A 27,508-nucleotide genomic window follows, 5' to 3' on the forward strand; every position below is an offset into this window, starting at 1 on the left:
TGGAAACACACAAAGTGTTCCCTCAGATGCCACGTCATATATGAAGTCATTCTGTGACATAGCAACTCAACAGTCTGCGAGCATGACTCAGCTTGGTATTCGAGAAGTTCACACTCTCGTGCCATTGCTTCAATACTCTTTCGAGTCCTCAATTTTCGCTAACTTAGCATGCTCAAACTGATTGCCACTTTTCAAGCTAATGCACAGAGGTAATGATGAAGTGTACCCATAAAATTCCTGCCACTGAAATGTTAATGCACTTCGCTGGATCACTGCTACTGCAGCCACAGTTTGAACAAAGCGAAATCAATAAATAAGATTTAGGGGCAGGTTAAGGTAAACATAAATTTGGATTTTCTGTAATACGGACCACCTCAGATGGACTGCTGGCGCGTTATTAGTATGCATTGCAGCGTTATTGCAACTCGGTGACGGCGATCACACGAACCAAAGGTAATTTAAATACATGAATGGAATTAACTTGTCTCGAGTTGCGAATCCAGGTGAATAAGTCCGGTTTGCCAGACACCATCGCTCCAGGTGAACAACAACTCGCATGCGGTGTGCTTCAATGGATGCTGAAGTGACAGGAGCCTGCTGTGGCCACTAGCATAAGAGCAGAGAGGCGATGGAGTCAATGAAGCATCAGTTGTATAATCAGGCGAGGCATTAGATCACCCGGAGCGACGATCTAGAGAAGATGTTTTACGTTAATCTCAATTTATTAGGCTATTTTCTCACCCTAACATGGCAATGAGGACATCTTTACCAAGCCTCTTCGGCCAGGCAAAAGAATGACACAAACGTCCAGCAACGCTATTAGGAATGCAAACGTACGAGCACCAAAAATGTAGTGTATGATGAGTTGAGGACTGCCTACTAAACAAGGCCCATGAAGCGGACTGAAAAGCGTAAGCGTCGGCTCTCATGTTGCAAAAAGATTTGTTCTGCTTTGAACACACCAATGTCACACTGTGCCCTAACCGTTTTCAAAGTCGTGAACTGTGCTGCCTTACAAGGTGCCTATTCCCCATCCATCCCACAGTTGCACTTCTGCTGTAACAGCTGGTGCAGCCCTCACCGGCAAACTCCACTGCCAGGAGCGTACACCACAACGTTTGGCACACACTCCTTTTTGTCTGAGCAACCTGAGCTTTTCATATGCACTGTCCAGAACTGAGGTGAAGTGCAAGTTTAATTAGGCACCTTAGGGTAAGGCCATATAGTTACCCATGTTCATGAAAGGGCCTCAACTCAAATCGCTTTTAGGATTTACCACAGATCAACATGCAGTGTCTCTGGACTGAGCTGCACGGACATTTCAAGCCAAATGGTTTGATCATTAGTTTCTTCAATAAGAAGAATAAAATCTCCTCTCCAGTGCCTTCAAGTGATCAGATGTGACTACATTGTGGTTGTCTGAGCTAATATCCATGCACCATTCTTCACTTTTTATATGTCAACCCATAGATAGAAGAGCGAGAATTCTCGCGCACATCCGTCGTGCTACCGTAAGAAATGCGCACGGATTAACGGTAGCGTGCAATGCGTTTTAATGCTATTAGCATTCTTTGGGAATTTCCACCCGTTTGCGATATCTCTCTATGTATCTATATGTATGTCCACGTCTAACCTCTTTCCCGCCAACTTAGATCAATGTTACAACTGCACTACAATGGGCAGTTTACAGTCAAACAGTTAAGGCCTCGGGCTGCTGTGCCGATCGAGGGAACCGGGTTCAAAACCAACCATTGTACCAACTTGGGTCATTTGCTACGTATGTGCAAGGTGCACTTCAATGAACATATATTTCACCACAACTTATGTCAATGGGTATGTGACACTATGTGCTGCATTTTGTAATAAACATTATATAGATCCCATAACAAACATTTACGCGCTACTACTGACAGATCGATCGCTAGCATTAAAGTAGCCAATCTCTGATGAACGCACAGCCAATTTTATGGCGTAACTCCGACAAAGGACAGTGCCGGACAGTGAGAGTCACCTGATCCGTGTCCTCGATCCTGAGGAGAAACTTTCCACCGTACTTTCTTGCGAATAGGTAATTGTAGAGGGCTGTCCTTAGGCTTCCCAGGTGCATCTCGCCGGTGGGGCTGGGCGCAAACCGCACTCGAAGATCAGACATGGACCGCCTCCAGTGGCACATGTCGTGCAACGAGAGGAGCACTCGCGAGCGAGCGTACTTCCTCCATGACCACATATTGAATCCTGCTTCTGTATCGGCCGAGACGAACGGATGCGCAAAATTAGAGCCCGGACATGGACACTGTGTGCTGTCACATGGCCGAAGTGGGAACACAACTTTGCAACGACCGTATTCAGGATTCAAGGTTTCGATTCACTAACACTTTGGAAAAGGGATGCAGTACATACACAGACGCTGTTTCGCAGTCAGAACAAGTCGAAAACATCGTAGCGAGAGCAAAATGGAATAGATCTCCTGTGACACGGTGCAACAACAAGTTTCGTTCGCAAGTCGCGGTCATAGAATCGCAGCGACGCCATGCTGCACCCCCAGTTTCGGTTTTGTGGGACATTGCACTAGCGCGTAAAAAAGGAATCGGGCAGAAACACACACACACAAAAAAAGACACACCGAACGCTAGTTCTTTTTTTCTTACTTTTTTTTAACATGAAAGACACACCGAACTAGCGGTGTGTGTCTTTCAGGTTCCTGTCCGTGTCCTGCAATGTCCAATATACCACCAACACTTTTAATGCAACATTCTAACCACATTCTAATTTAATGAAATGCAAATGAAGCAAACTCTAATAGGATTAGTAGAGCTGCATAGTTCGCCTTCTTTCCTTTTACACGTTTACCTTTTGATTGAAAAGCGATTGGTCACGAGCACTGGATTAAAAAAAGAAAGAAAGAAGAACTGAAAAGGAGCGGCCGTGCTGTGTAAGCTTATGCTAAGTAATTAATAGTTTGCTTTTTGGCATGCTTTTTTGTTTACCCTTCCGCTCCTTGCGCTACTCTATCTACAGACCGGAGTTGAGGGGAAAAACAAAAATGCATTACATTACTGTATTGCTCTATGTTTGCGCCTACTTGCGCTTCGATGCACCCGCCCACTGCCCAGCGCTCATAGAACTTCGGGTACAGCTAGTGTTATATTTTAGAAGGTTTTCGGGGAAAGGGAAGTTGGTTCTTTATTCTATGGCAAGGGCATCAAGGGATTCATTGGTGATTCCCAGTGATTCCGCCTATAGCAGTCACGTCAGCCGAGTATGGACGCTCGAAGATTCCAAAAGACGCAACGCCGTTATTCAATTGCTGCGCCCTGCGACCCTCCTCTGCAACGCTGGAGGTGAGCGAAGAGAAATGCTTTTGTTTGTGCGTACCCGTCACAGGATGATTCGGGTATGCATTAACCAGAGTGGCGAAGATTCTGGAAATGTTTGGAGAGAGAGAGCGTGAACTTTTATTTCAAATCAGCAAGATTTTAGTCCGGCGTCTTTTTAGTGGGTCTGGGCACCCGCCGCGGACGCGGTTCCGAGACCTCGAAGCGGCTTCCTCGGCTCGCTGGACGGCCCAGAGTTTTGCTGTCAGGTCAGAGCTGAGCAGTGCGGTCATCCAGCGTGACCGGAGGCTGGCGGTGGAAGAGACGGAGGGGTCGGCACTGCCCGACTTGTTTGTTAGGTCCCGACACTCCCATAACCTCGCACACGACGTGCATCTGTTTAGTGTTACATGTCTGGATACATGGCGTGCATGAGTCTGGGGTTTCTGTAAGAGTCTGTTTGTAATTGTCTGAAGTGTACTGCTTGTGTCCTGTCTAACCTAGCGTTAGGGAATGGGTATACATGCGTCTTTGTAATTGGTAGTGTGCCGTGATGTCGTGAAAACTGGTCATACGATCCTCCCATGCCCGGACGTTTGCAGTACCCCGCGAGGGCTCTTCCTCCGATGCTGCTCAGTGAGTCAGGCCTCGAGCAACGCCGTGAGCCGCTGCGTTGGGGGTGCTCATTCCAGTGTGTGCCGGGATCCATAGCAAATGCCTTCGGTTATCAATGTCGGCCTCTCCTTGGTGTATGGGATGTCGCTGGAATATCTGATACGCCTCTTGCGAGATACGCCCATTTGCAAAATTGCGAATTGCCGTTTGCGAGTCGCAGATCACGTATGTAGTTTGTGTGAGGGCCAGTGCTATGGCCGCTTCGGCATGTGCCGTGTTCACGGTGACGCTCGTGAGGTGATTGCCTCGGTGGCTAGTAACATGCCGCCACGAAACTCTTCCTGTCTCGATAGCGGGCTGCGTCGGTGAAGACCGCCTCCTTGTCGTTAGAGGAACTTTTGTTCATGTGTTTTGCCCTTGCTTTACGCCTCCCCGTGTGGTGTTGGGGGTGCATGTTGCGAGGCAACGGGGGTACGTAACGTTGCTCGCGTATGGGTCTTGGAATGTCTACTTTGACGCCGTGTTGCGAGTGGTACGTGATGCCGAGATTTTCAAGTACGTGTCTGCCCGGGCGGGTCTTGGTTAGGCGTTCAAGTTGGGACACTTGTTGCGCCTCCACGAGTTCTTCGAGCGTATTGTGCAGGCCAGGGGCGTAGCCAGGGGGGGGGGGGGGGGGGGGGGCTTATGGGGCTACAGCCCCCCCCGAAATTTTTTCGTGCTGATATGCGCCGCCGGCCAAAACAACTCCCGGCGCCGGAAATCATGCTCGATTTTCTCTAGAATGTCCTTAATTCACGCTCGAAAAGAGATTTTAGCGCGAACATTGCGAAATCGGGCTGGATTTCGCGGCAACGCCCATGCATCGGGAGTCACATATTGTAACGCAAGGGGCCCCACCGAGCACAAAATTTCAAGGGCTTTTTGATGGCGAGCGGGCTCGTCTCGGCATCTTGCGGAGGCCGCATAATCTACGGAGCGCTTGAATTTCAATTCTGAAACATTGTGGGTATAAAGTTCTCATAACATTTAGTTGCGAAAGGTGCATTGACATTACCAAAGTCGTGCTTTAGGTTTTCGATTCCGGAAATTTGTGGGTTTAATGATGCTGTTGTAAACATTTGATGCCAAAGGTGCATCGACTTTTCTAAAGTCGTACATCGGGCTATACAACGAGACAAGCCAAATCAACATACTATCAGACAAGTTGACAAAGCACGCAGCGAGGTCCAATGAGACAAAGCGTTGTGGTGGTTCATTTGTGCCGTCAGGTCACAGAAAAGAATACGAACATTTTTTTGTTCACCTGCGCCAAAGCATCCATGTCAATACACTAAAGCCACCATTGTAACTAAGTTCTTATTTATTTTTCTACCTAGACATTTATTCGCGAGGATACATTGAGCCTATTTCATTGAGCCTCATTTTTTTTCTTTCTTTTTTATCTCGCAACCCGCGGGCGGCCGATCCAGCCAGAGCGCATGCGTTTTTCTCGTGCTGCATTGACAACCGCGCGGTACACTTGGATGCGCGTTTGTTTTTCTCTGGCCGGCTGCATTTTTGCCTGGCAGAGTTTTGGACGCTTTCTGGCTAGCAGACTAGAAAAAGAAACAATCCATAGTCGCTCGCCGCCAGCACTGCGGGGACTCGACGGATTGCAACGCGTTCGTTTGAGCGCAACCTCTCCGGAATTTTTTGTCTCGCCGGTGTAGGATACCGAGCAGTATGCGTATGATTTTCTGTGGACCAAGCGTCACACGTTTTCTTCGATATTCCTTCGGTAGCCACATTAGGGGCCCACAGTAGGCATTCGATTGTAGCCAACATGCTTTCCCTTGCGTTTTTCTATTTCGCCGGCCCCCGCCCCAAAAAAGAAAAAAAAAAGAAGACATTGTTGCGGCGCAGCGAATTGTCGCATGGTGAAAGCTCGATTTTATTACTTCGTTTGCGGAAAGTAATGGGTCACAGGACGCTTCAGTTGCCGGATACTATTATAATATTGCGATAACAGCTATATGAAGACTCCAGGCGCATTCCTGCCGTCGCCCTCATGTTCCGTATAAATAAAGGCCATGGGCGATAACATCCTGACCGCGCGCCGCATGCTATATGTGCGAGTGAAAGCGTGGGGGAGGGGGTGAGCCGACGATGGTCTTGTGTGCGCAACGGAGAAAAGCGGGCGGGAAGCGCGCCGCCTTCCGTCGCGCGCGTTACATTTTGGGAGTGAAGGGAGGGGGGGTGCTGTGATCTGTGAATTTGTGGTTGCGCGACCTGTTTATTTGCCTTGTTTGACACATTATATACAGTGACTTTTTCTTAGGTACGTTATACGTATATTTAAATATCTTGTTGTATTTCCTCTCTGTCATCTTTCTAACCCCTATCCCCCATCCCCAGTGTAGGGTAGCAAACCGGAGACTCATATCTGGTTAACCTCCCTGCCTTTCCTCTTCATTCTCTCTCTCTCTTGTTGCGAGGTTTTGTGTGTATGCGCAGTGAACTTTGTTTCCAGTGACAATTTTCTGCCCTTTATCAAGTTGTATCTTCACATTTGTATATTCCATTGTGTCTTCGCATTTCTAATGTACGAAGGCGAGTCAAATGAAAGTGAGACAACCCGCCCCGCGAAATATGGTTCGGTTCATTATTTTTGAGGCATGTGCGTAGCACATACGCATCTCATTTACAAGTGACATGCAGAGGCGACGTTAAGTGTTCTTTAATGCTCTCATACACTGTGTTGAACATGGCTGCGTGACATAACGGACACTCCAAAAGTTGAACAGCTTGGTGTCGTGAGGTTATTGAGAAATGAAGATATTTCCAAAAAAGAAATTATTCGCCGTATGGCTGCCGTATGCGCTGAACATTGCGTTTCATTGGCCACTGTGAAGCGTTGTAGCAAGCTGTTCAAAGAAGGACATGAAAGTTACAAAGACGATCCATGGCCGGGCCAAAGCTACCGTGCAATCACCCCCAACACAATTGAAAAGGCCGTGGTTTCTCAGTGGCTATGATGTTGGGCTGCTGAGCACGAGGTCGCGGGATCGAATCCCGGTCACGGCGGCTGCATTTCGATGGAGGCGAAAACACCCGTGTACTGAGATTTAAGTGCACGTCAAAAACCGCAGGTGGTAGAAAGTTCCGGAGTCTCCACTACAGCATGCCTCATAATCAGAAAGGGGTTTTGGCACGTAAAACCCCATAATTTATATTTTTTTAAACAAATGCAAAGGCTGATTAGACAAGAACGGAGGATAAGCATCGATGAAGTGGCAGGGCGTGTGAACATCACTCACGGCTCGAGTCGCACCATAATTCATGAACATCTCGGTTATCGGCTCTTGTGTGCGCAGTGGATGGCCATGATTTTGAACCACCGCCAGAAAGACGGCGAAGCTCGGCGCTGCCTTGACTCATCTAATCCGTTATCACGATGAGGGTGACGACTTTTTGTCTGCAATTGTGACCAGGGATGACTCATGGTGCCGCTACTACTAGCCTGAAACACTACGGCAAAGCTTACAGTGGAAACATTTGAATTCACCACTCCCAAGGAAAACAAAAGCCGCCATTTCTGCCGGAAAAGTGTCGACTTCATTTTAGATCGTCAGGGGCCATTATTGATCGAATTTTCTAAACCTGGAGAGACTAAATCGTGTCAGATATTGTGAAAGGTCGGATCGGCTGCGTGTCGCAATCAAGAACAAACGACGTGGAAAATTGAGCATTGGGAACATCTTGCTTCACAACATTGCCCGTCCCCACGTTGCTGATGTGGTTAACACAAAACTGGCAACGTTCAAGTGGGAAACGCTGCAACATCCCTCATGCAGCCCAGACCTGTTGCCTTGCGTCTTCCACATTTTGTAAAATTTGAAAGAACTGCTCAAGGGAACCAGATTCGTGTCGGAAGATGACGTGTAGTCATTTGCAGATTTTTGAGGCATCAAAGCAAAGAGTTTTATGAGACGGGAATTACGCGACTCGTTAGTAGGACAAGTGTCTAAATACTCATGGTGACTACTTTTAAATAAGTAGTCATATATTCGCATTGGCTCACTTTGATTTCACTCGCCGTCGTATATCTTGCAGAACTCCTGCTTTTTATATGTGCTCTCAGTTGCGACTATAATTTCGGAGCAATTACTCACAATACACAACCGGTGACAGCTGCTCCTGCGCAATACATTCTAACAAAGGACAGAGTAATTGAGATTTTCCTCTGATCGATCGAGGCATATGTACGAAATTCAAACAAAGTTGCTGAAGGACAGATATATATATATATATATATATATATATATATATATATATATATATATATATATATATATATATATATATATATATATAGGAGGCTAAGTGAGCCCCCCCCGAACGAAATTTCTGGCTACGCCACTGGTGCAGGCCTATATGAGCTTGGTGGTGCTAACTCCAGGCGCAAGTCCCAACGCACATTTGTACGCCTTGCGTATGAGCGCGTTGAGCTTGTTTTTTTCCGCAACCGTCCAGTTGTGAAACGCTGTACCTTATCTGAGAAATGACGAAGGCTTGTATGAGTCGGATGACGCTGCCTTCGCGCATGCCCACGTGTTTGTTGGTGATGCGTCGAATGAACTGCATCGTGCTGGTGGTATTTGCCGTTATCTTGCGAAGTGCTTCGCCATTGCCACCCTTATGCTCTATCATCATTCCTAGTACCCGGATTTTCTTTACTATCGGGATGGGTAGGCCGTTTGATGCCGTTAATTGGATATTTTGCTTTTCCAGGGGGGTGTAGCATTTAGGTGGGCGCCCCTTTGACTGGTCTATATAGCAGCAGTTCGGGTTTTTCGGCCGAGCAGGCGAGTCCCGTGCCCACGAGGTAGTTTTCTACGCATTGGATGGCCTGTTGTAGTAAACGTTGCTCGATCGCTCCGTCGCTGCCCGTTGTCGTCCAGATCGTAATATCATCCGCGTATTGGCCTCGAGCTCCACCACTGGAAAAGCTGGCGCCACCGTCGGCGTGACGTGCTAGGAGGGATCACGTGGACATAGCGGCCGCGTCGGCTGCTTCGGGCGCGCCGAAGCGAGCTGAAAACGAGTTTAAATTCCCGCGTACGCTGCGGTTTTCATTCAGTGGCGAAATTTTCCCGCTTCGAGTGTCTCCTTTACAACGCTTGAAAGCACTACTATAGGTAGTAGTGGCTGCCTTTGAAGGCACGCAACATGGTAGGCTACTGCTCGGTGCCGCAGGGCCGGACGCACGTAACGGAGGCCGGTGTCGGCCTTATTCACACGTAGCCGCAGGACAAGAAGCTGTGTGAAGCTTGGCTCGCGAAACATAAAACCGGCAGTCATCGGCTACAACTCGGGTATGCAGCAAGCACAGACGCGAGGAAGATTTCTGCTACGGCGCCCGGTCTGCGATGTTCTCAAAACGCGCACTGAGACGCTCGCCTGAGTCCGCTGTCCGACTAATGTCATGACGGTTTGGTCTATGAACTTGTCGATACTATAGATACTGCCAAGTTCAGTGGAGTGGAAAGGCAGCGGTGAGAAGCACATTTAAAGAAAGCATGGCATATGGTCATGTTTGTGTTATGAAGTAATGCACTGGATTACAAAAAAGGAGCAGCGGGAAATTGCACGCTGAGAACGCCGATAAACATACAGTGCGACGCAACTCCAGAAATAGTATTGAAAGGTCAAAGAATTTAGAAGAAAAAAAAAAGATTGCATCGTCGGGACGGCACATCACAGTCCCCGTAGGCGCCGAAGTCTCTACAATGAAATTATTTTTGAACAGCTCTGATAGCGCCCACGCAACAATGGTTGCCTGTATACTGTCAAATGCTCATATTCTGCGGCCTAAAGCTCATGGCACGGTGCGAAAACGCGCGTGCGGAGAAAGCGAAACAGTGCGCGGACAAGCATGCAGACGCGCAGTCGGTCGCTGCGAATCTGCGCGATCGCTGCATTGAGGCTTCATTCTATTACGCTTCATTTAGTTATAAAAACACTATAAGAACATATTTCACATAGTTTGCTCTCGGCGTTTACCTACCTTTCACGCAAGAAGCCGATTCGGGAGACTCCATCGCGGCGACCGCGCGCAGTGGCGTTCACTGTACGTATTCGGTAAAGAGATAGCGGCTGTAAACGATTGTGTGCTTTCAGCTTGCCCAAGATTATTATTTAGACAGTAAGAAACTTCTCTCGTTTCGAAAGTACTTACAGAAATGTTCGGGAGAGCTCGCGCGTGGTGTTTTCAGTGAGCGCTGACAGCAAAACCTATGAGGAGCGCGTCACGTGATCCCTCATACTACGGCATCGAGGCGCTTCCGATAGAGGGCGACTCCGTAACTCCTCGCCGCCAATAGCGTGTGATGCAGTCCTTCGATTTGAAACAGTTGGTCGGGCAACCCCAGCAGGACGAGGTTGAAGAGCATTGGCGAGATCACCGAGCCTTGCGGGGTGCCTGAGCTGCCGATGTTGATTTGCTCTGACTGTAGTTGCCCCACTCGCATGCGAGCGGTTCTTCCCGTGAGGAAGTCTCGGACGTAGTTGTACGTGCGCAGGCCGAGATTTAGATTGTCTATTTGTCGCAATATGGCATCGTGGCGAACGTTATCGAAGGCCCTCTTCAGGTCCAGCCCGAGGATGGTCGAACGCCCCGGATTGTCTATGATTTGGTGTTTTAGTTGCAGAAGGGCGTCTTGCGTGGAGAGATGTCTTCTGAACCCAATCATGGTGTGTGGAAATAAGTCGTTGTCCTCGAGGTAATCCGTGAGTCTATTGAGAAACGCGTGCTCCATTAACTTGCCCACGCAGGACGTGAGGGAGATGGGGCGCAGGTTTTCCAGCTGTAATTTCTTTCCGGGTTTCGGTATCAGTGTGATATTTGCTTCTTTCCATTGTCGGGGTAGCTTGCCGTGCGCCCAGCACTCATTAATGTATTTTGTTAGTTTCTCGATCGATCCGTAATCGAGATTGCGTAGTGCCCGATTGGGTATTCGATCGGGGCCAGGGGCCGACTTGGTGTTCAGCTTTACGAGGGCCGCCTGGATTTCGGCTACGGAGAATTCCTCGTCTAGGGTGGCGTTGCTTTCTCCTGAGTAGTCTGGATATATTTGCGGTGGCGTTTGGGATATGTAAAGGCGTTCCGTATCCCGTAGGAATTGTTCTTCCGTTCCCCCGTAAGCGTGTATGATTTTGTATATGCCTTGCATGTGTGTGGTCTTGGTGTTGGCGGGATCGATCAGGTACCGCAGTATCTGCCACGTGCGACGCGTGGTGAGTTGACCATCCATCTCCGCGCATTTCTCTTCCCATTGTTGATGTTGCGGGTTAAGCGCGTGCTTTTCTATTCCTTTGTTGAGCAGTGCTATCCGTTTACGCAGTCTCCTTGTGTCTCTGTTGTTTCCATCGGTGCTGCAGGTTAGTTTTGGCTTCCCACATGTGCCGCAACCGGGAGTCTATTGTCTCGAGCCCAGCTGCCGACGGGATCGTTTGCGTCTTGCGCTCGATATCCCACCGCAGTTGGTCGGTCCACTGTTCTATATCTTTGATGTCTTCCATCTGTTGCTCATCACGATGTTTGCGTAGCCGATTCCAGTTGGTGATCTTCATTTGACGACCGGCATTGCGTTCCTGCGGACCGCCTTCTGCTTCTATGGAAATAATGTAGTGATCGCTCCCCAAGTCTTGCATGGTGTTTGTCCAAGTGACTTTGCGTGTGTTGCACGTGAAAGTAAGGTCCGGCGTCGTGTCAGTGCTTACGCTGTTGCCCTGCCTTGTTGGTGCCGCGGGGTCGGTGACCAGCTCGAGACCGGCGTATTGCGCCGTTGCCCATAGATGGGTGCCTTTGGGGTGATCGTGCTTGTAACCCCACGCCGTGTGCGCCGCGTTAAAGTCCCCCCCAATGAACAGCTGTTGCCCCTTGGCGATGTCGATTGCCCGTTTGAAGAGGACATGGAAGCGGTGCTGGCGACATCTGGGACTGCTGTAGACGTTGAGTACGAAGATGCTATTGCGGGTCTTGCGTGGTGGAATTAATTCTACGAGAACGTTTTCGATGTCTCTGATTTTGGTATCGTGTTCGATAACTGTGTGCGCTCGCTTGACCAGTGTGGTGACGTTTGGTTTCCCCGCGAGTTTGGCGGGACCATTCGTTTCCTGCAGATGATGACGTATGGGCGTTCGGGGTCGTTTTCAGGTATTGTTGTAAGTGCGCTCGTTTGTTTTGGTAACTTCTGCAGTTCCACTGCCATATCGTGTGTTTTTGTTTCGATGAGTGTCGGGCCATGTTTATATCTTGTTACATGTGTTGCGCCACTTCCCTATGCGACGGTATGATCGTGCTGTTTGCGGCTTCTAATCTCGACAGTCTGAGGAGAACACTCTCCAGGCTCCGCTGGATGGTACGCGTGATGGACGCGATGATAGTTTCCTCGAGATTGCTTATGCGAGCCTCGAGTGCATCTATTCGCGCGTCGCGTATCGCTGCGCGCATGCGCTTGGGTCGTGTTGCCTCTAAGGGTGGGAGTGGGTCTTCGTTTGGTATCGGGGAACTCGACCTCGTCGTCCTCTATGGGTTCCTCTTCCGTTCCCTGCGTGGCCTGAGTGGTCTGTGAGGGAGTGGGTCTGCGTTTAGTGTCGGGGTATACGACTTCGTCGTCCTCTATGGGTTGTTCTTGAGTCTCATGCATGGCCTCTGTATCGGTACCGCTCTTCACGGCATGCTGGAGTTGTTGTATGAGGTCGTCTTTTGCGCGAATCTGTGTCTGCATGTGTTCTATTTGCTTCTGCAGCGCTTGTATCGCCTGTGTTAATTTAGTCACCTCCGTCTCTGTTTTAGCGGGTGCTTTGTCGCCAGCCTTCGCGGTTGGTGCTCGTTTTCCCGTGACTGCATCTGCCCAGCTCACCTTCTCGGTGGTTTCGGTGTCTCTTGTTGAGGTCCTTCCGGGGGTGCGGCTGCGAGTCCGGCGTTGCTGCTGCTGCCGTGGGTTTGGGGTGCGGCTCCGGGAGCGGCCTCGGCTGCGGGTCCTGGATCTCGAGCGCGACTTGCCGGCGGGGCTGGTGGCTGTGGCGGCCGCCTCCGCTTCCTCGGCGGCCCTGTGTCGTTCCCATTGCCTCTTTGTCACGACGTAGGGGGTCTTGTACCTTGCGCGGCAGTTGCGATCCGCTGTCATGTGTGTTCCCCCGCACAGCTTGCAACGTGGGGAGCACTGGTGGTCGGGGCCTGGGTTGAGGGCGTCACAACCACGGCACACTTTGTCCTGAGGATTGGGGCACACGTCCATGCGGTGACCGAGTCTCCCGCAGTAGTGACACATGTCGAGTTCCTTGAGATACAGGGCGCAGCGAAGGAGGGCACCGCCGTACCTGACGTAGGAGGGCACTCGCGGTCCTTGAAAGGCCACTATGACCGTCTTGGTATTTGGCTGCCAGGGCGTGGGGGTTGCGGGCGTGAACGATGTTGGTGTGAATGGACTTGGCGTCCTCCTCCAACGGGATTACCGTGATCATTCCCTTCACCGTGTAGTCGGGGGCCGTCTCATAAGCACTGACCTCGTGGCGGCGATCACCGATGGGGATGGCTTCTAGTTGTCTGTACTTGGCGGCGTGAGTAGCGTGAGGTGTACTCACGACTATGATGTTTTGGCGGTTGTTGGTGCACACCGTGTCCTCCCCTGCTTCTTGCCCCGGTACGTTGGCCGCCCGGTAAATGGCCGATGCGAGGAGCACGGTTCCGGTGGCGGCAACGTCGAGGCCTCCTCTTGGTCGTATCACGACCTTGAAATCACTTCGTGGAAGTAGTGACATTTTACTGTTCCTGATGACTTGCTGCTTGACGTTACGCTGTCTGACGCGAACGCTGTCGGTCGCCGTTCGCTCCCTCGCCGGTGCGGGATCGGGTTCCGTTCTGGCCGGGTGTTGCTTTGCGCGGCCTCGCGGTTGAATTGGGTCTTGTATCGAATGGTGCACCAACCGTTGCATTGGAGAAACTCTTCAGGGGAGATGTCCTCCCCGTTCACTTGAACTTCCATCACTGCTCCGGCGAAGCGAGCTCCGGTGAGGGTTAGCGTGGAGCTGGTCAAAAGCCTCTGTGATTGGGAAGGAAGTCGTTTCCCACCTTGAATATGGTGCCAGTAGAATCTTGGTGACTTCCTGCATACGCTGGTTACGCTGGTGTTACATTCATGAGGTGAATGAGCGATAATCACAGCGAAATTCTTGGAAAACGGAGCCGACGTGAAGTGCGTTCGCTCCCTTCGGCGACTTCTTCGGAAATGTTTGGAAGATTTTTTCTTTTCCTATAGGAACCCGAAAATAAGGCCTGCATGTACACAGACCTTGAAAAATTACTTATAATTTACATCATTTGTTGCGCCAATGGTTGTATTCGGGTATGCATTAACCAGAGTGGCGAAGATTCTGAAAATGCTTGGAATATTTTTTCCTTTCCTAGAAACCCGAAAATAAGGCCTGTATATACAGACCCTGAAAAATTATAATTTAGATCATTTGTTGCGCCAATGGTTGTACCTAATATCGGCTCACACTACCGTGCACTTATTTTGAACGCGATTAAGCTCGACCCGGATCGAAGTTCTCGACTGCGATTGGCTCCCTCGCGCAGCTTGCGCAGATGAGCCAATCACGACCGAGAAATTCGATCCGCATCGGGGCTGATCGCGATCAAAAGTGCGCAGTACGTGTAACCCGTATTTAACACCAACAGATGCTCAGCTTCGATGTGTCGATCGTTGCCTGCATGAGGCGCCTTCACTTTCCTGTGCAGTCACTGACCGCGTGCGCCTCCTGCTCCTGCAAAAACACATATATAGTTGGGCGAGTTGCTTCAGCATTGCAGGCGTGTAAATGCGCCTAAGATACAAGAACGAAAGAAAAGACACAAGGCACGTAGCGCATCGTGCGACTTATCCTTTCTTTCGTCCTGTCGAAGCATCACTGTTACAATCTTATGCACTACGTATATATACGCGTCTTGTCATTCAAAGCGATAAAATTAGAGCTGAACATAAAATAAGTTCATCTGCAACAAAAGTGCATGGTACGTATAAATGACACGCAAGCAGAACCATATATACGCTCCTGCTTGCACATTTTCTGCAGACTAACTTATTTTAATAATGTTTGCTTGTTGAACAATACTCGTTACACGCACGCGTGACACTCAATTAAGAAGAAAGGCTACCTTTAGATAAAATAGCTTTGTAATATATATATATATATATATATATATATATATATATATATATATATATATATATATATATAATATGGGAAAAGCCTTGATATGTTTGTTTTTTTATCGACGCACAGTTGGGATTTTTTGACAAAACTTTACTGCACGCGGTACATGTGTGATGACACAGTTTTGTCTTTAGGCTACCGAATACCGTTTATTGCTCGTGTTGTACCACGTAACGGCATTCTGCAGCTTGTTTCTGTATACTATGATGAAGACAAAAATACAACAAAGCGCTTTTTTCTTTATAATTGAGGGCAGGCGTGCGGCGCAAGCGACAGAATCGGCGCCCCGACGTTGGTCAGAGAATGGCGGCCGCTGTTGCAGCAGGCGGCGCAGTTGTCCCCACCCTAAGAAGCGGAGAGTAGTTCGCATTGATTCTGCGCATTAGAACCGGCGCCAAGATCAAGTGTTTGTACATGTTCGTACCATAGTTTGTGCGACGCACCGGACCGACCTAAAAATTTGACGTTAGTTTTATCCACTGATCTCCACTAGGTCAGTTGTTTGATCTTGTGATCAAGCTTGCTAAGGTCACTCTGCCCGTGCTAAGCTCACTTGTTGCTCCGATTAGCTCAACGAAAATAAATCGAGAACCACTAATACAGGCGGAACCTTAGAAGACTAGCGTACCAACAGTCCGCGCAGCTCCGAAGACAGCAAATCGGCAAGGTGAGTTTAAATGTCAGTTTACTTCAGTTTTAAAGAATAAAATATTGTTCTAGCCGGGTCTATCGCATGAAGTGGAGTGAACGGACGCAGATCATTTTGCACTTGTGCACTATCTTGTGCCTACGCCCTGGGCCCGTATTACTTTCGGGGATACACATCCCGACTTCCTAACAGTGTGATTACACGTGACTAGACTGCGTCTTAGTACAGTGTCGGAAACGCTGATCGACTGCGAATATTCTTCCTGAGTAAGCAAAATAAATAAACAGATAGAACTATGCAATTACAACTTGTCCGATCTAACGTCCGGTGTGCGTCTGTGCTGTTTCACACGATGTAGCCAACGCATCTGGGAGAGTGTTTAGCGCACGAGCAAAGCCGGCGTTATAAATCTAGTTTACAGATTTCCATCCTCCAACATTCACCGCAGTTTGAATGATTGAGCCTGATTAAACAGCACCATAAGGTCCGCAGTAGTCGGTAACGTAAGCTGCAGCCTGAACGGCCCGTAAGTTTTCAATCGCGTTTTTGGCCGTTGGGAGCTCCCTAGAAACAGTTGGCTAGATTTAGGACAGCCCCAGCAACGCTTGTGTAAGCAACACCGCACATGAAGTAAAGAAAGTGTGCCTGACAGTCTTCATTTTCTCAGTATACTTGCTTTGCATTTGACACATTAGCGAGAATGCAAGGGTGCAGCTTTAAGTTTATCTATAATAATCAGAAACTTGTGGAAACTTGTCAGGCATCTAAATTTTGACCTTATTGCGAATGTGGTTGTTTGCCTATTGGCGACAGGCCGGGATTGACTGGAGTGTTGACAGCGGGATGCGGACGGAATCATTGTTGGCCGTCATTGAACAGTGTGTGCTACACAAGTGGTCCGGGCTAGCCCAGCTATAAAAAGAAAAAGAGGTTTCCAATAAGTTGGCATGCTAGAACTGCCTAGAGCACATGCACTGGAACAAATGTTTGAGTCACACATTTGAACTTCTCTCAATGAGATGCATTTGCACTGTGTAGTGCACACGCACTGTCCATCTCAACCAGAATTATGGCCACTTTTAGATCCCTTGCATAAGGATATTTGGTTGGAGCCAATATGAAGGCAATAAGTCATGCAGAGTGTTAACATGCATTGTGACAATGAGCATTCACTCCTAACAAGATTTTATCCTACTGCAACCATAGAAGTGTCATAAGAATTTGCCATCTTTACAAATGCCAGCGTCATAAGCTTTCTGTTTTTAGAGGCAAGAGCAAGAGCATTGTAAACTCTCGCGTGGCTACAGCTATGCTATGAAGCTGTAGTTGAACGTATTGTGTAACACTCAGAACATCAACTGTCCTGCGACAGTTGCAATTGACATTCGGGAAGAAGCCCTTTGGCTGGTGCAAGTAGTGCTATATATATTGATAAAAAAGTTTCAGAACTTGAAAGTGCTAGAAGGGATCACGGAGTCAGCAGCCAACTGTGCACTTTGCTGGCATGCAGATCTGGGAATAAAGCTTACTGCTCACTGGATTTCCTTTTTTGTTCTTTTTGGCCTGTAACTGGTATTGCTTATTTTAAACATTGCATATCATTTCAATCTGGGCAAGGATCCATAACAGGTATCATTGTAAAGGATAAACTTAATGACCAGATTTAAATTGTTAAAGCTAGCTAGATTATGAAAGATGTCATATTTCTTGGTTAAATTTTTCTGCTTGGAGCTTTTTAACATGTACCCTTTGCTTTGGGCTCAAGCTGTTTTGTACTCCTTCTCATTGAAATGTTGCTGCAGCAGCTGTGAAGTGAACCCTCTTTAGTAACCACCGCCAGGCAGTGGCTGAACATAGATAAAAAGAACTGCGGTAGAGCAGAATGTGTGCTCAAGCAATATCACAAAGGTTCAGTAAAAAAAAAAAAGAAAAAAAAAATGTTCGGCCACGATTCTCGGTTCTCATCTCGTTCCATTGTAGCTAAAGTGGTGATCCTGTCGAATATGCTGACAGCCTTGGGTGGTGAACAACATGCATGCTGGCAGTCACATGAATTCCACAGCCGCCTCTGCTGCTGGGCTCGCACCTCGAATTGATTTCCCACCTTTCTGGTTCGCCGACCCTGGCCACTGGTTCCTGCAGGTCGAAGCATATTTTACTGTGCAATGGATCACCTTTGAGCCACCACTGTAGCTACGACGGGTAAGGCAGAGATGAGAACTGACAATCAAGGCAGAACGTTTTTTACTGAACCTTTGTGATGTTGCTTGAACATAAATTCTTTGCCACTGCACTTCTTTCCCTTCATCTTCAGCTACCACTTCGTGTTGGTTAATAGATCTCTCTCTTGTGCTCAGCAGCAGCACTCCTAAAGAGTCGCTATTGGGGGTGCAGTTCGTGATGCTCTCTACCACTAGTAATTGTAGAAATTGTGCAGTGTTAGTGGTAGAAAACATGAGTGAGGTTCATTTCCAGTAAATGAACATGTAAATCTATGCTGGTTTCAAACAGTTAAATTTGAACTTCAGATAATCGAAACCAGTTCTGTACATTCTGTTGAGGTCAGATTAACAGGTGTTAGTTGCACATTGTTTCTTGATTTCCTTTTAATATTGCACGCACAAGACTGCAGTTGCACTTCTACAAAGTACTGCACTCCACTGTGTTCTTGTTCAAACATTGTGTCGTAAAAAGTGCTTCCCTTCCTCCCTCCCTTCCCCATTAATATATCTTTAACTCGTTTACAAGTCATGCTAAATACTCCCAGACATAGTGCTGGGGATCGGCACCATGTTTGTAAGTGCGCACCATCACATGAGCTAAATAAAATTAATAATAATAAAAAAGGAAAACAAGAAACTGCACAAAACTAATCTGTCAATGTTTACTGGCTGTTAAATTGCCTGCAAGCATCATTTTCTGTTAAGAAGTATGGTAATACCTGCCCCCCCTTTTTTTTTGTTGCAGCATGTCAACCGTTTTCGTAAGGTGCCAGCCCCAGAGGAGAGAGGTAGGGATGTGTGTCTGTGTTTGATGCATGGTTTAAATTGTGTTCTTAGAGATTTAGGCAAAGGAGAAGGGGGAAGGGGGAGTATTCCTTTCTGTCAAAGGTCTTTTGCTCTTCTGGAGTTGTGGTTTGCAAGTACAAATTACTTAAACTGGTATTTGTGTTATCGAAGGAGGTAGTTGACTTGCATGATTCACACTCCTCAGGACCATATCTTTAAATGAATTATCTGGAATTGAAGAACAGATGACACAACAAATCTAGCCACTGACTGTGTGAACATACATGAACAAAGGACCCTGTATAAAATGACGCATATGGAAGCAGATACAGAATACTTGTTGCAAAAAAGATGTGCCATTCACCAGTCGTAAGGTATTTAGAAATAAGTTGCCACTAATTGCCTAATTTTTAAGCATTAGAGGCCCAAAGAAACAATAAAGAAGGTCATTAAGTTAAGCAAGGTTATAAAGTCATTAAGGATTGCTAAGTTAGCTATAGTCAAGCTAGTTAAGCTTCTGAAATACCAATCAGGCACTCTTATTGTGAATGGAGGCTTGGAAATACAAACACATGTAAATAAAAGACAGGGGGTGGCCACCTTGTTGTTACTGCACCAGCACTGGCAGCATGTGCTTGAGATTAAATAATCATTTAAGGTGGAGTGAGACTTTGAAAGGTGGTACGGAATAATTGCCGTCAGAGAAGTCATGAACATGGTTGTGCTTTTAAAATTCTTCATATGGCATCAGCTTTAGTTGGGCTATCTATAAAACAAAATTTAAAAAGAAAGTCACAATTCAGTGTTTGTTATTTTGCATTTTCACATATGTGCAATTCTTTTATGTAATTGTTATTTGTAGAACTTTCAAACTTTGCAGATGAAAGGGCAATGGTGTCCTACACAACTATGTGCACAGCAATATTGTAGGAATATTGAAAAAAGCATCAAATAGATCCTTCACAGACGCAACATGCTCTTCGAAGAGTGCTCGCCGCCAGAAACAAACAAAAGAAGAGTGCAGAAGAGTGGAAGAGATCCCCCTAGTGACTGTAAGACGCACTACATAGAAAAAGAAAGTTGCAAAGGCAAAACTTAGGTTAAAGACAAGTTGTTTTTATGTGATGAAAGCTTCATATGAAATTGGGAGTTGATGGCAGGGCATGCCCACTTTCCGGTTGACGCAGCCACTGAAAATTAATTAGGTAAATAAATATTTTAAAAGTTGTGCACACTCATGTGTTATATATTTTTTTAAAGCTGAAGACATGCTATCAAAAGAATGCACAATGTGAAAATCAATATTTTGGATCGCACACAGTCTCACCCCACCTTAACAAGGTTTCCACTGCATTCTAAAAGAATTATTTAAGTGTGATAGCAACCTAAAACATGTGAAATTTTTTTGAAATTTGTTTACTTGCTTGTTTAGCGGTGCCATGCTTTGGCCATGAAATTAAGAAAGGGGATCCTGGTCCTTCGTTTTCTCTACTAGTAACGCTTTCCTGCCAGATAAACTTAAATGTAATCCTGAAAGAGCACTTCACAAATCTAAAATGACATAGTGAATCTAAAATGAAATAGCGTTGCTCTATAATCCTACTTTTACAGTATTTTCTATGCAAGTTATGTTAAGGCTATGCAATTGTTTTCCTCATTTTTTTCTTCTTCTGAGCTGCCTTTGACCGCGAAAGCTACATTATTTTATTAGTGCTTCACCCATGGCAGTAGGATTTTTAAATTAAGCAGCCTTAAAAGAATACTGGCAGCATGTGTATCTTATATTTTTGGCATCATTAGGTAGCTGTTGACACTGCAATTATGGTATGAAGTCAGAGTTCTTTTGGTGTGGAACAAATGCACACCTGCCAACTCTCCCAAATTTTTTCCAGTGTTCACGAATTTGGATTTATGATTTTATGAGCATCATATTAAGTTCTCGAAAAATAAGTTGTGTTCACGAAAATGTTTCAAAGCTCCTGAAATATCAGACGTTGCAAGTGTGTAAAAAGTACACACACACAAAAAAATGTATTGGCACCTGTGCTACCCTGTTGTGTCAGCCTAAGGTGCCGCATGAACGAAAAAGTAATTGCTTGAGCAAGTCTATTCTGATGAGTTCCTCAAGCAGGTGAAATCGGCGACAGCAAAGTCCCTGAAAAGGTCACTGTGTGTGTTGCTTGTCAGTATGTGCTGTTTAATTTTAAATTTGCTGCTGCTTATGCGGTGCATGTAGAGGCAAATGATCATTAACAAAGTGCACATGTATGCCACAAAATGTGTGTGCTCAGGAGAAACATAGTAAAAATGCGTGCTATCCCCCCTGTCCCTCCTGTCATGTTCACAAGATTTTTACAAATCTTGATGTATACAGGTTCGCAGGCATGCAATGAATAATGCATCACACGATCAGATCAAGACGAATGATAAATCCAAAAATGTCTTCGGCAGAAGCTGGCCTCAGCTGAAGTTGCTGCTATCGGAAGTGGTAATCGTGTGACATCACAAATTAGTGTGGTCCTTGCCAGCAAGCCCAATAGGGTGGTGAGTGCAGGCCACGCTGCGAATCCTTGACCAAACGCTGAGCACACATGTTATCCCCCGTGCTGCCAGATTGGTGATGGCCCTCCCATACCACTCTGCGGTCTTTTGCATTCAACATGGTGTGCACCTCGATTAGACAGCCATCTGCAGTTGCTTCTGTGGGTGTGCAGTGCATTGCCCCCACTTTCTCCTTCCTTATGTCCCACTTTTACAGCAAATGGGTGCTTAACTTTGGCAACACAGTCATATTGTGGCCTTCATCAAAAGCATCAGGCTGTCTGGTGCGGGCTTCAGTGACTGCAACCACACCTGATTGCTGTTTTGTCAAATGTAGCCCGCTTGATGTCTGAAGCCACACTGCACTTGATACTGATTTTGAACTGACTGCATTAAAGGGGATGTAAATGGTTAAGTTGTTACATAATTGGGGAATGGGGCTTCATACGGAGCTGGCAGGTATTCAGTGAAAAAGAAAAAAATCAAAACAAAATAATTTTGGCTTCAGCAGTGGAGATGGGGCATTCGGCACTCTGCCATTTTAAACTAAATAACTGGCCAATCTCTAACACTGAGAGACTACTTTGTGATGAGTGATTGATACATGCCACAGTTGTGTGTGCCTCTGTTTGCTTCATATGTTTGTGTACTATAACATCATTTGCTGCAAGTGATGTGGTTGCTGCAAGATACTAACACTGTTGCTTTCTCTTGCCATAGAACCCATGATCAGAAGTGTTTACACTGCACAATTATTTTGTTACAGTCTCAGCTGTTGATCAAAAACCTGGAACTACTGCACATAGATCCCCTACATGGTGTCAGATTTGAAGAGTAAGCACACCATAACATCTTTTGATATCCTGAAACACATTGTAGGGTAGCAAACTGGATCTTCCCATCTGATTAACCTCCCTGTCTTTACCCTTTCTTCTGTCTCTCTATGAAACACATTGTAGTTTTCATCATGAGAATTGTCAAGTTTCCTTGTTTGAGCATTACAGTGCAATCATATCATTTGGGACTGAAACTATCTGGTGTCTTTTAGTGTTGTATTTGTACATTTGTGTACCTCGTAGTACACACTATTTCATTCCGCTCTGGAATACACCTTTCTATGTTAATTTTCAGGAGCTTGGATAATACAACACTGAATAGCTTACAATTCGCTACAAGCTTATGCTTTCATATGCTGGGAGATATACATGGAACGGTCATTTATGTACAATTTTTTTTCTTTTAGAATCTTTAAAAAAAACTAGACACATGCAAGGGTAAGCCGGTTTGTCATCCAGCTGTCACCACGCATGCTATATAATTTTTGTCAGTAGAACACTTTATGATCGGTGTACAAGGTATCGAAACAAAAGTTTTGAAATGCAAGACGACGTTTAATGTTTGACTTATCCTATGCACTGTTAATGTGCTTTCATCCACATTAGGCCAGAGAGGTAGCATTGTTTTACCGCAGGTTTCTCCCAAGAATCTTGAAGTTTCAATGTGTACTGAAAACACTGCTAAAAAGCAATACTTTTGAGATTTGTTTGAATTAACCAGAACTTGGAGTGATTCAAGCTTGAATTATTTCATGTATACTGTATCGGACGTGAGATCCATAACGTTGCCAGCAACCTCAGGCTATGTACTCATTTGTTCTCAAGTGCTATTAAAACTGTGTGTAGTATGTGGTAGCAAAACACAAAGTATGACCAAGTGCATGTGAGCTGCCCTTTTTGTCACATCCTTTCTTTCTTGCTCATAAGATGTAGTTTTGACACTCTAGCAATTCCAAATTTAGTTGACTGCACAGCTGCACTGCATGAAGCATTGACATATGTTGTGTGTGCAAATGATGCGAGTATGCTTTGAAGGTTGTTACTGGCCACTTCACATTTCCAGAATACTGAATTGCACTTCAGTTGGCCACAAATTTCATTTCATTTTATTACCTTAAAGGCCCCAATAAATGGAGCGTTACATAAGGGGTGGCAAGAATAAAAATAAATCTACACAGTAACAGCAAGTTTTTTACATTTTCGATGAACTTCGAGGGGCAGATATGACAGCAACGTTGTTAGGAATGCCGTCCCAGTTTGCAGCTGTGTGAGGAAAAAAAGAATTTGAAAATGTGACAGTGCGTAAGTGTGGACGGGCTGTCGTGTGTGTAGTGTAGCTCATGGCTGGTGCGGTGAGATATGCGTGTAGGAGGAAGGATATAAGGTGCGATGCGCATAGGGCTATGAAAGAATTTGTGAAATAAAGATAGGCTGGCAATGCGATGACGGAGTGATAAGGGGATAATGCGGATGCAGTTTTAAAGGAGGAAATGCTAATATCAAAGAAATACGACGAGTGGATGAAACGAGCAGCGTGATTTTGTACATATTCAAGATCATTAATTAGGTATGCTTGATGAGGATTCCAAATAGGCGATGCAAATTCTTGTTTTGACCTGACAAATGATTTGTAGGCTAACAATTTTACATGTTGAGGAGCATGATGTAAATGGTGTTTTAGAAATCCTAACGTCCTGTTCGCGGATAACATTAGGTTAGTAACATGACAACTCCAGGAAAGATCGCTCGAAAGTGTTACTCCTAAATACTTGTACGAATGAACTAGTTCTACCGGAACTTCAGAGATGACGTAAGAAAATGAGAGAATTACGGCAATGGTGAATGGACAAATATTTACACTTACGTGGGTTAAGTTCCATTAGCCACTTGTTACACCAGTCCTGGACAGCATGACAATCACTTTGAAGAGATTGGTCAGCAGTGGAAGTAATAGCACTATATATCACACAATCGTCTGCGAACATACGTATGCTAGATGTTACATTTAATGGTAAATCATTTATGTATATGAGGAAAAGTTGCGGGCCTAGCACGGATCCCTGTCGGATGCCTGATGTTACAGAGACTGAATTAGAATTTCTATTATTAATGGTGACGAATTGTGAACGATTAGTCAAGAATTCTTCAATCCACTTCAGTATATTAGGGTGAAAATTTAAGCGGGAAACCTTTATCAGAAGGCGTTTATGGGGTACATTATCAAAGGCTTTAGCAAAATCTAAAAATACTACGTCAGACTGAAGATTACAATCAAGGTTGGAGTGCAGATCGTGTAAGAAAGCGGCAAGCTGAGTCTTGCAGGAGTAACCGCGGAGAAACCCGTGCTGGGCAGGATTAAAAAAGTTATTTGAGTCAAGAAATGCCATGATGTGAGTGTAGATGACGTGTTCCATGATTTTGCACGGAATACTAGTTAGATAAATGGGACGGTAATGTAGAGGTGAGTTCTTGTTACCTGATTTGTGGACTGAAACACCTTCCCTTGTTTCCAATCTTTGGGCAGTTGGCTTGTGAGGAGTGACTGAGTGAATAACAAGCACAACAGAGATGAACATGTGTCTTTGGTGTTCTGCAGTATCTTAGCGTTGATGTTGTCTATGCCAGCAGAGGATGAAAGCTTTAAGTTTTCTATTAGGGACAAAATCCCCTCTGAAGAAAATACATGCGAAGGCATTGTCTCCTGAATAATTGCGGGGTTTGGAGAAACAGCCGGATCGGTTTCATTAGTAAACGCGGATGAAAAAGCTGCATTAAAAATGTTGGCGCATTCGGATTCACAGATAGTTTCACCTGGTGCATCAGTGAGGGAAATTGCGCGTGTATTCTGGGGATTAATGACTTGCCAGAACCTACAAAGATTAGTAGACATGTTTGGCAGGTCATAATGGAAGAAAGAGTGTTTGGCTTCTCGCACATTTTGTAGGTACGTTTTTTCAGCTGCATAATACTTGTACCAAGCGTTCTGACTAGGCCGCAACTTGGCTGAACGGAAAAGACGCTTCTTTTTGTTTTCAAGACATTTGAGTGTATTTGTGAAACAGGGGTTTAGGGGGTTAGTTCTTGTAATTATGCTTGGAACAACCCTGTCAACCAAACCTTCAATTTTTGTCTTAAACAAGTACCAGTTATCGTGGATAGATCTTTGATTAAAGTCAGACTGAAAATGGGGTAAGAATGTGCGAAGTTCATTATTTATGGCAGTATAGTTTCCTTTATCATAAAGTCGGATGGTACGTTTGCTAGTTGTCCGTGAAAATGGTTTAATCGTGAAGTCGACTTGTATGACTTGGTGATCGCTGACACCTGGTAGAGGCGTGATGGAATGAACCTATTCCGGATTATCCATTAATATTAGGTTGAGAATGTTAGCGCAGTCCTCGGTTACATGGGTTGGCTCTGATATAATTTGAACAAGATTAAAATTAAGGCAAACATCAAGAAATTCGTTAGCATCTCTATTACCTGTGGTAGTTAGATTTTGTGCAGTTTTGTGCAAATTTTGTGCAATTGACTTTTGCTTTTATCTTGCTTAACCAGGGAAGACTTCCGAGGCAAGAACGCTTCCACCACCGTTCGACACGTGCTTCATGGTCTCTACTGTGCCTATGACAAGAAGGCAGCTCAAAAAAAGTTGAAGTAATATATTTTACTTTACTCAATCATGTAGTGCAATTTTCACAAGATAACTTAGCAAGGGGTCACCTTAGCTTAGATACCATATCTGTTTGAACTTATGTTCATTTGCTGAAATGAGAAAATAAATAGTTATAATAATTTTAATAATAGTAATAACAACCAAGTTCCTTGAATGAGAGCTGACGAGAATATTATGCGATGTTCTGTGAACAGATGGCTTTATTATTTTATGCATGAATGCCATGCCTCCTCAAATTTATTAAATGCTTTCTTGAAAACCTGTTGTTACAAATAGTGCTTAAAAAAAGTTAAATATTGTGTTTTCACACCTCGCTGCTTTATACATCTTGGACGTGTTAGATTCAAATGTTTTAAACGATTCCAAAACGTTCACTGTTTTGGTCACATCACTCATCATTGTCACCCACACCAGCAACGCTTGATTGGTCATCACTTTGTTTGCCACACAGTTGACTTCAGTTCTGTCCATTGCTTACGAAATGAACCACTTTAGGAAAGGTCATAAAATGAGTCACAAGATAGCACTTGTCCTGTCTGGTTCTAGTGTCCGTCTGTGTCACTTCGCGCTACAATTTAAAATCATGGCACAAGATGAGTCAAAGCTAGAATGACTTGTCCATTTTGCCACCTATCCTTAAAATGCATTCGCACCAGTGATCGGCAGAGGTCGCACAACCAATTGCGAATGCTGACCAAGGAGCGAGTCACGGTGACCGTCGTTTTTACTGGTAAGCACGACCTGCACATCACCGTGCTGAAGTCTCGCAATTAGTGACATCTGTGTCTGTTTGCACTGCCATCGTCATGTAAATTAAACACCATTGTATACTGATGTCCCGCTCCTATGCCACTGATGGGTTCAGTCGTTCTGTGACGGCAGTGTGTGACTGACCTGAAACGGTTGCTCTTCGATCAAAGCGACCGCTTGTGATCGGTCACTTTGCGGCCAACTTTGCCACGTGACCTCTGCGAGTCATCAGTGCGAATGAGGCCTTAATGGCGAGTTGTTGCGATTAGTCAGGTTTAGCTGATGCACTTTGTCAGTCAGCCAACTTGTAAAGTGATGGGGCTGTAGCCCTTAATCATAATGTTAAAGTGCACATGATTAACGCTTACAACATGTAGAAGCCTCAAGCCCCCGTCATACGAAACCTTGAACCACACCCTTAAATCTAAAGCCTTTGTCTCAAATATTTTGTAATGTGTGATATGCTAAGATTTGAATAAATACAGCATGTTTATGTGTGGGCTCATGCAGGAATGTCTGGCCAGTCAAGCCTGGGGAGCCTGACAAAGAATTCCGTGCAGTGATTGTTACCTGGATCTCAACGCTGCAAGTAAGTAGAATGTCCATCATTGAGTGCTTGAAACACTAATCTCAGCTGTGACCAGACACGACATAACAATAACACTGGCTCTATACTCGCCCTCCCCTATTGTCAGTAATATTATTTGCAGATGAACCAAATTTCTGGTACCTTTATTTATTGGACGTCACCGCAAGCAATACCTAAGGAGAGTCTGTTACTATATAGGTATTCACCGCTGTTGCTGTACATATTTAGTTGCCAAGTCATTTGAGTATACTTGGACATTTGGGTAAAC

General features: G+C 45.6%; 2 protein-coding genes across 9 annotated transcripts in view; one reads left to right on the forward strand and one right to left on the reverse strand.

Annotated features, from left to right (window-relative positions):
• GluRS-m (putative glutamate--tRNA ligase, mitochondrial) overlaps window positions 1–3,076 on the reverse strand; it is a 38,487-nt gene extending 35,411 nt beyond the window's left edge. The window contains exons 1-2 of one of the 4 annotated variants that reach the window (XM_065452451.2): window positions 3,058–3,076; window positions 2,012–2,120 (exon numbers count right to left, since the gene is read on the reverse strand). In XM_065452451.2, coding sequence (XP_065308523.1) covers window positions 2,012–2,107 — 96 coding nt within the window. In that variant the 5' untranslated portion in view covers window positions 2,108–2,120; window positions 3,058–3,076. Of the gene's footprint in view, window positions 1–2,011; window positions 2,600–3,052 lie in introns of those variants that run through there. The other 3 variants (XM_070532109.1, XM_070532108.1, XM_065452450.2) reach the window with 3 other exon arrangements.
• Window positions 2,911–27,508, forward strand: part of LOC139054685 (uncharacterized) — a 39,793-nt gene continuing 15,195 nt past the window's right edge. Inside the window, exons 1-6 of one of the 5 annotated variants that reach the window (XM_070532112.1) lie at window positions 2,911–2,932; window positions 15,795–15,858; window positions 18,808–18,850; window positions 22,156–22,223; window positions 25,784–25,882; window positions 27,162–27,240. In XM_070532112.1, the coding sequence (XP_070388213.1) occupies window positions 18,809–18,850; window positions 22,156–22,223; window positions 25,784–25,882; window positions 27,162–27,240 (288 nt within the window). In that variant the 5' untranslated portion in view covers window positions 2,911–2,932; window positions 15,795–15,858; window position 18,808. The other 4 variants (XM_070532111.1, XM_070532113.1, XM_070532114.1 and 1 more) reach the window with 4 other exon arrangements.

Source organism: Dermacentor albipictus, chromosome 1 (assembly GCF_038994185.2).
Source record: "Dermacentor albipictus isolate Rhodes 1998 colony chromosome 1, USDA_Dalb.pri_finalv2, whole genome shotgun sequence".
Taxonomy (NCBI): Eukaryota; Metazoa; Arthropoda; class Arachnida; order Ixodida; family Ixodidae; genus Dermacentor; species Dermacentor albipictus.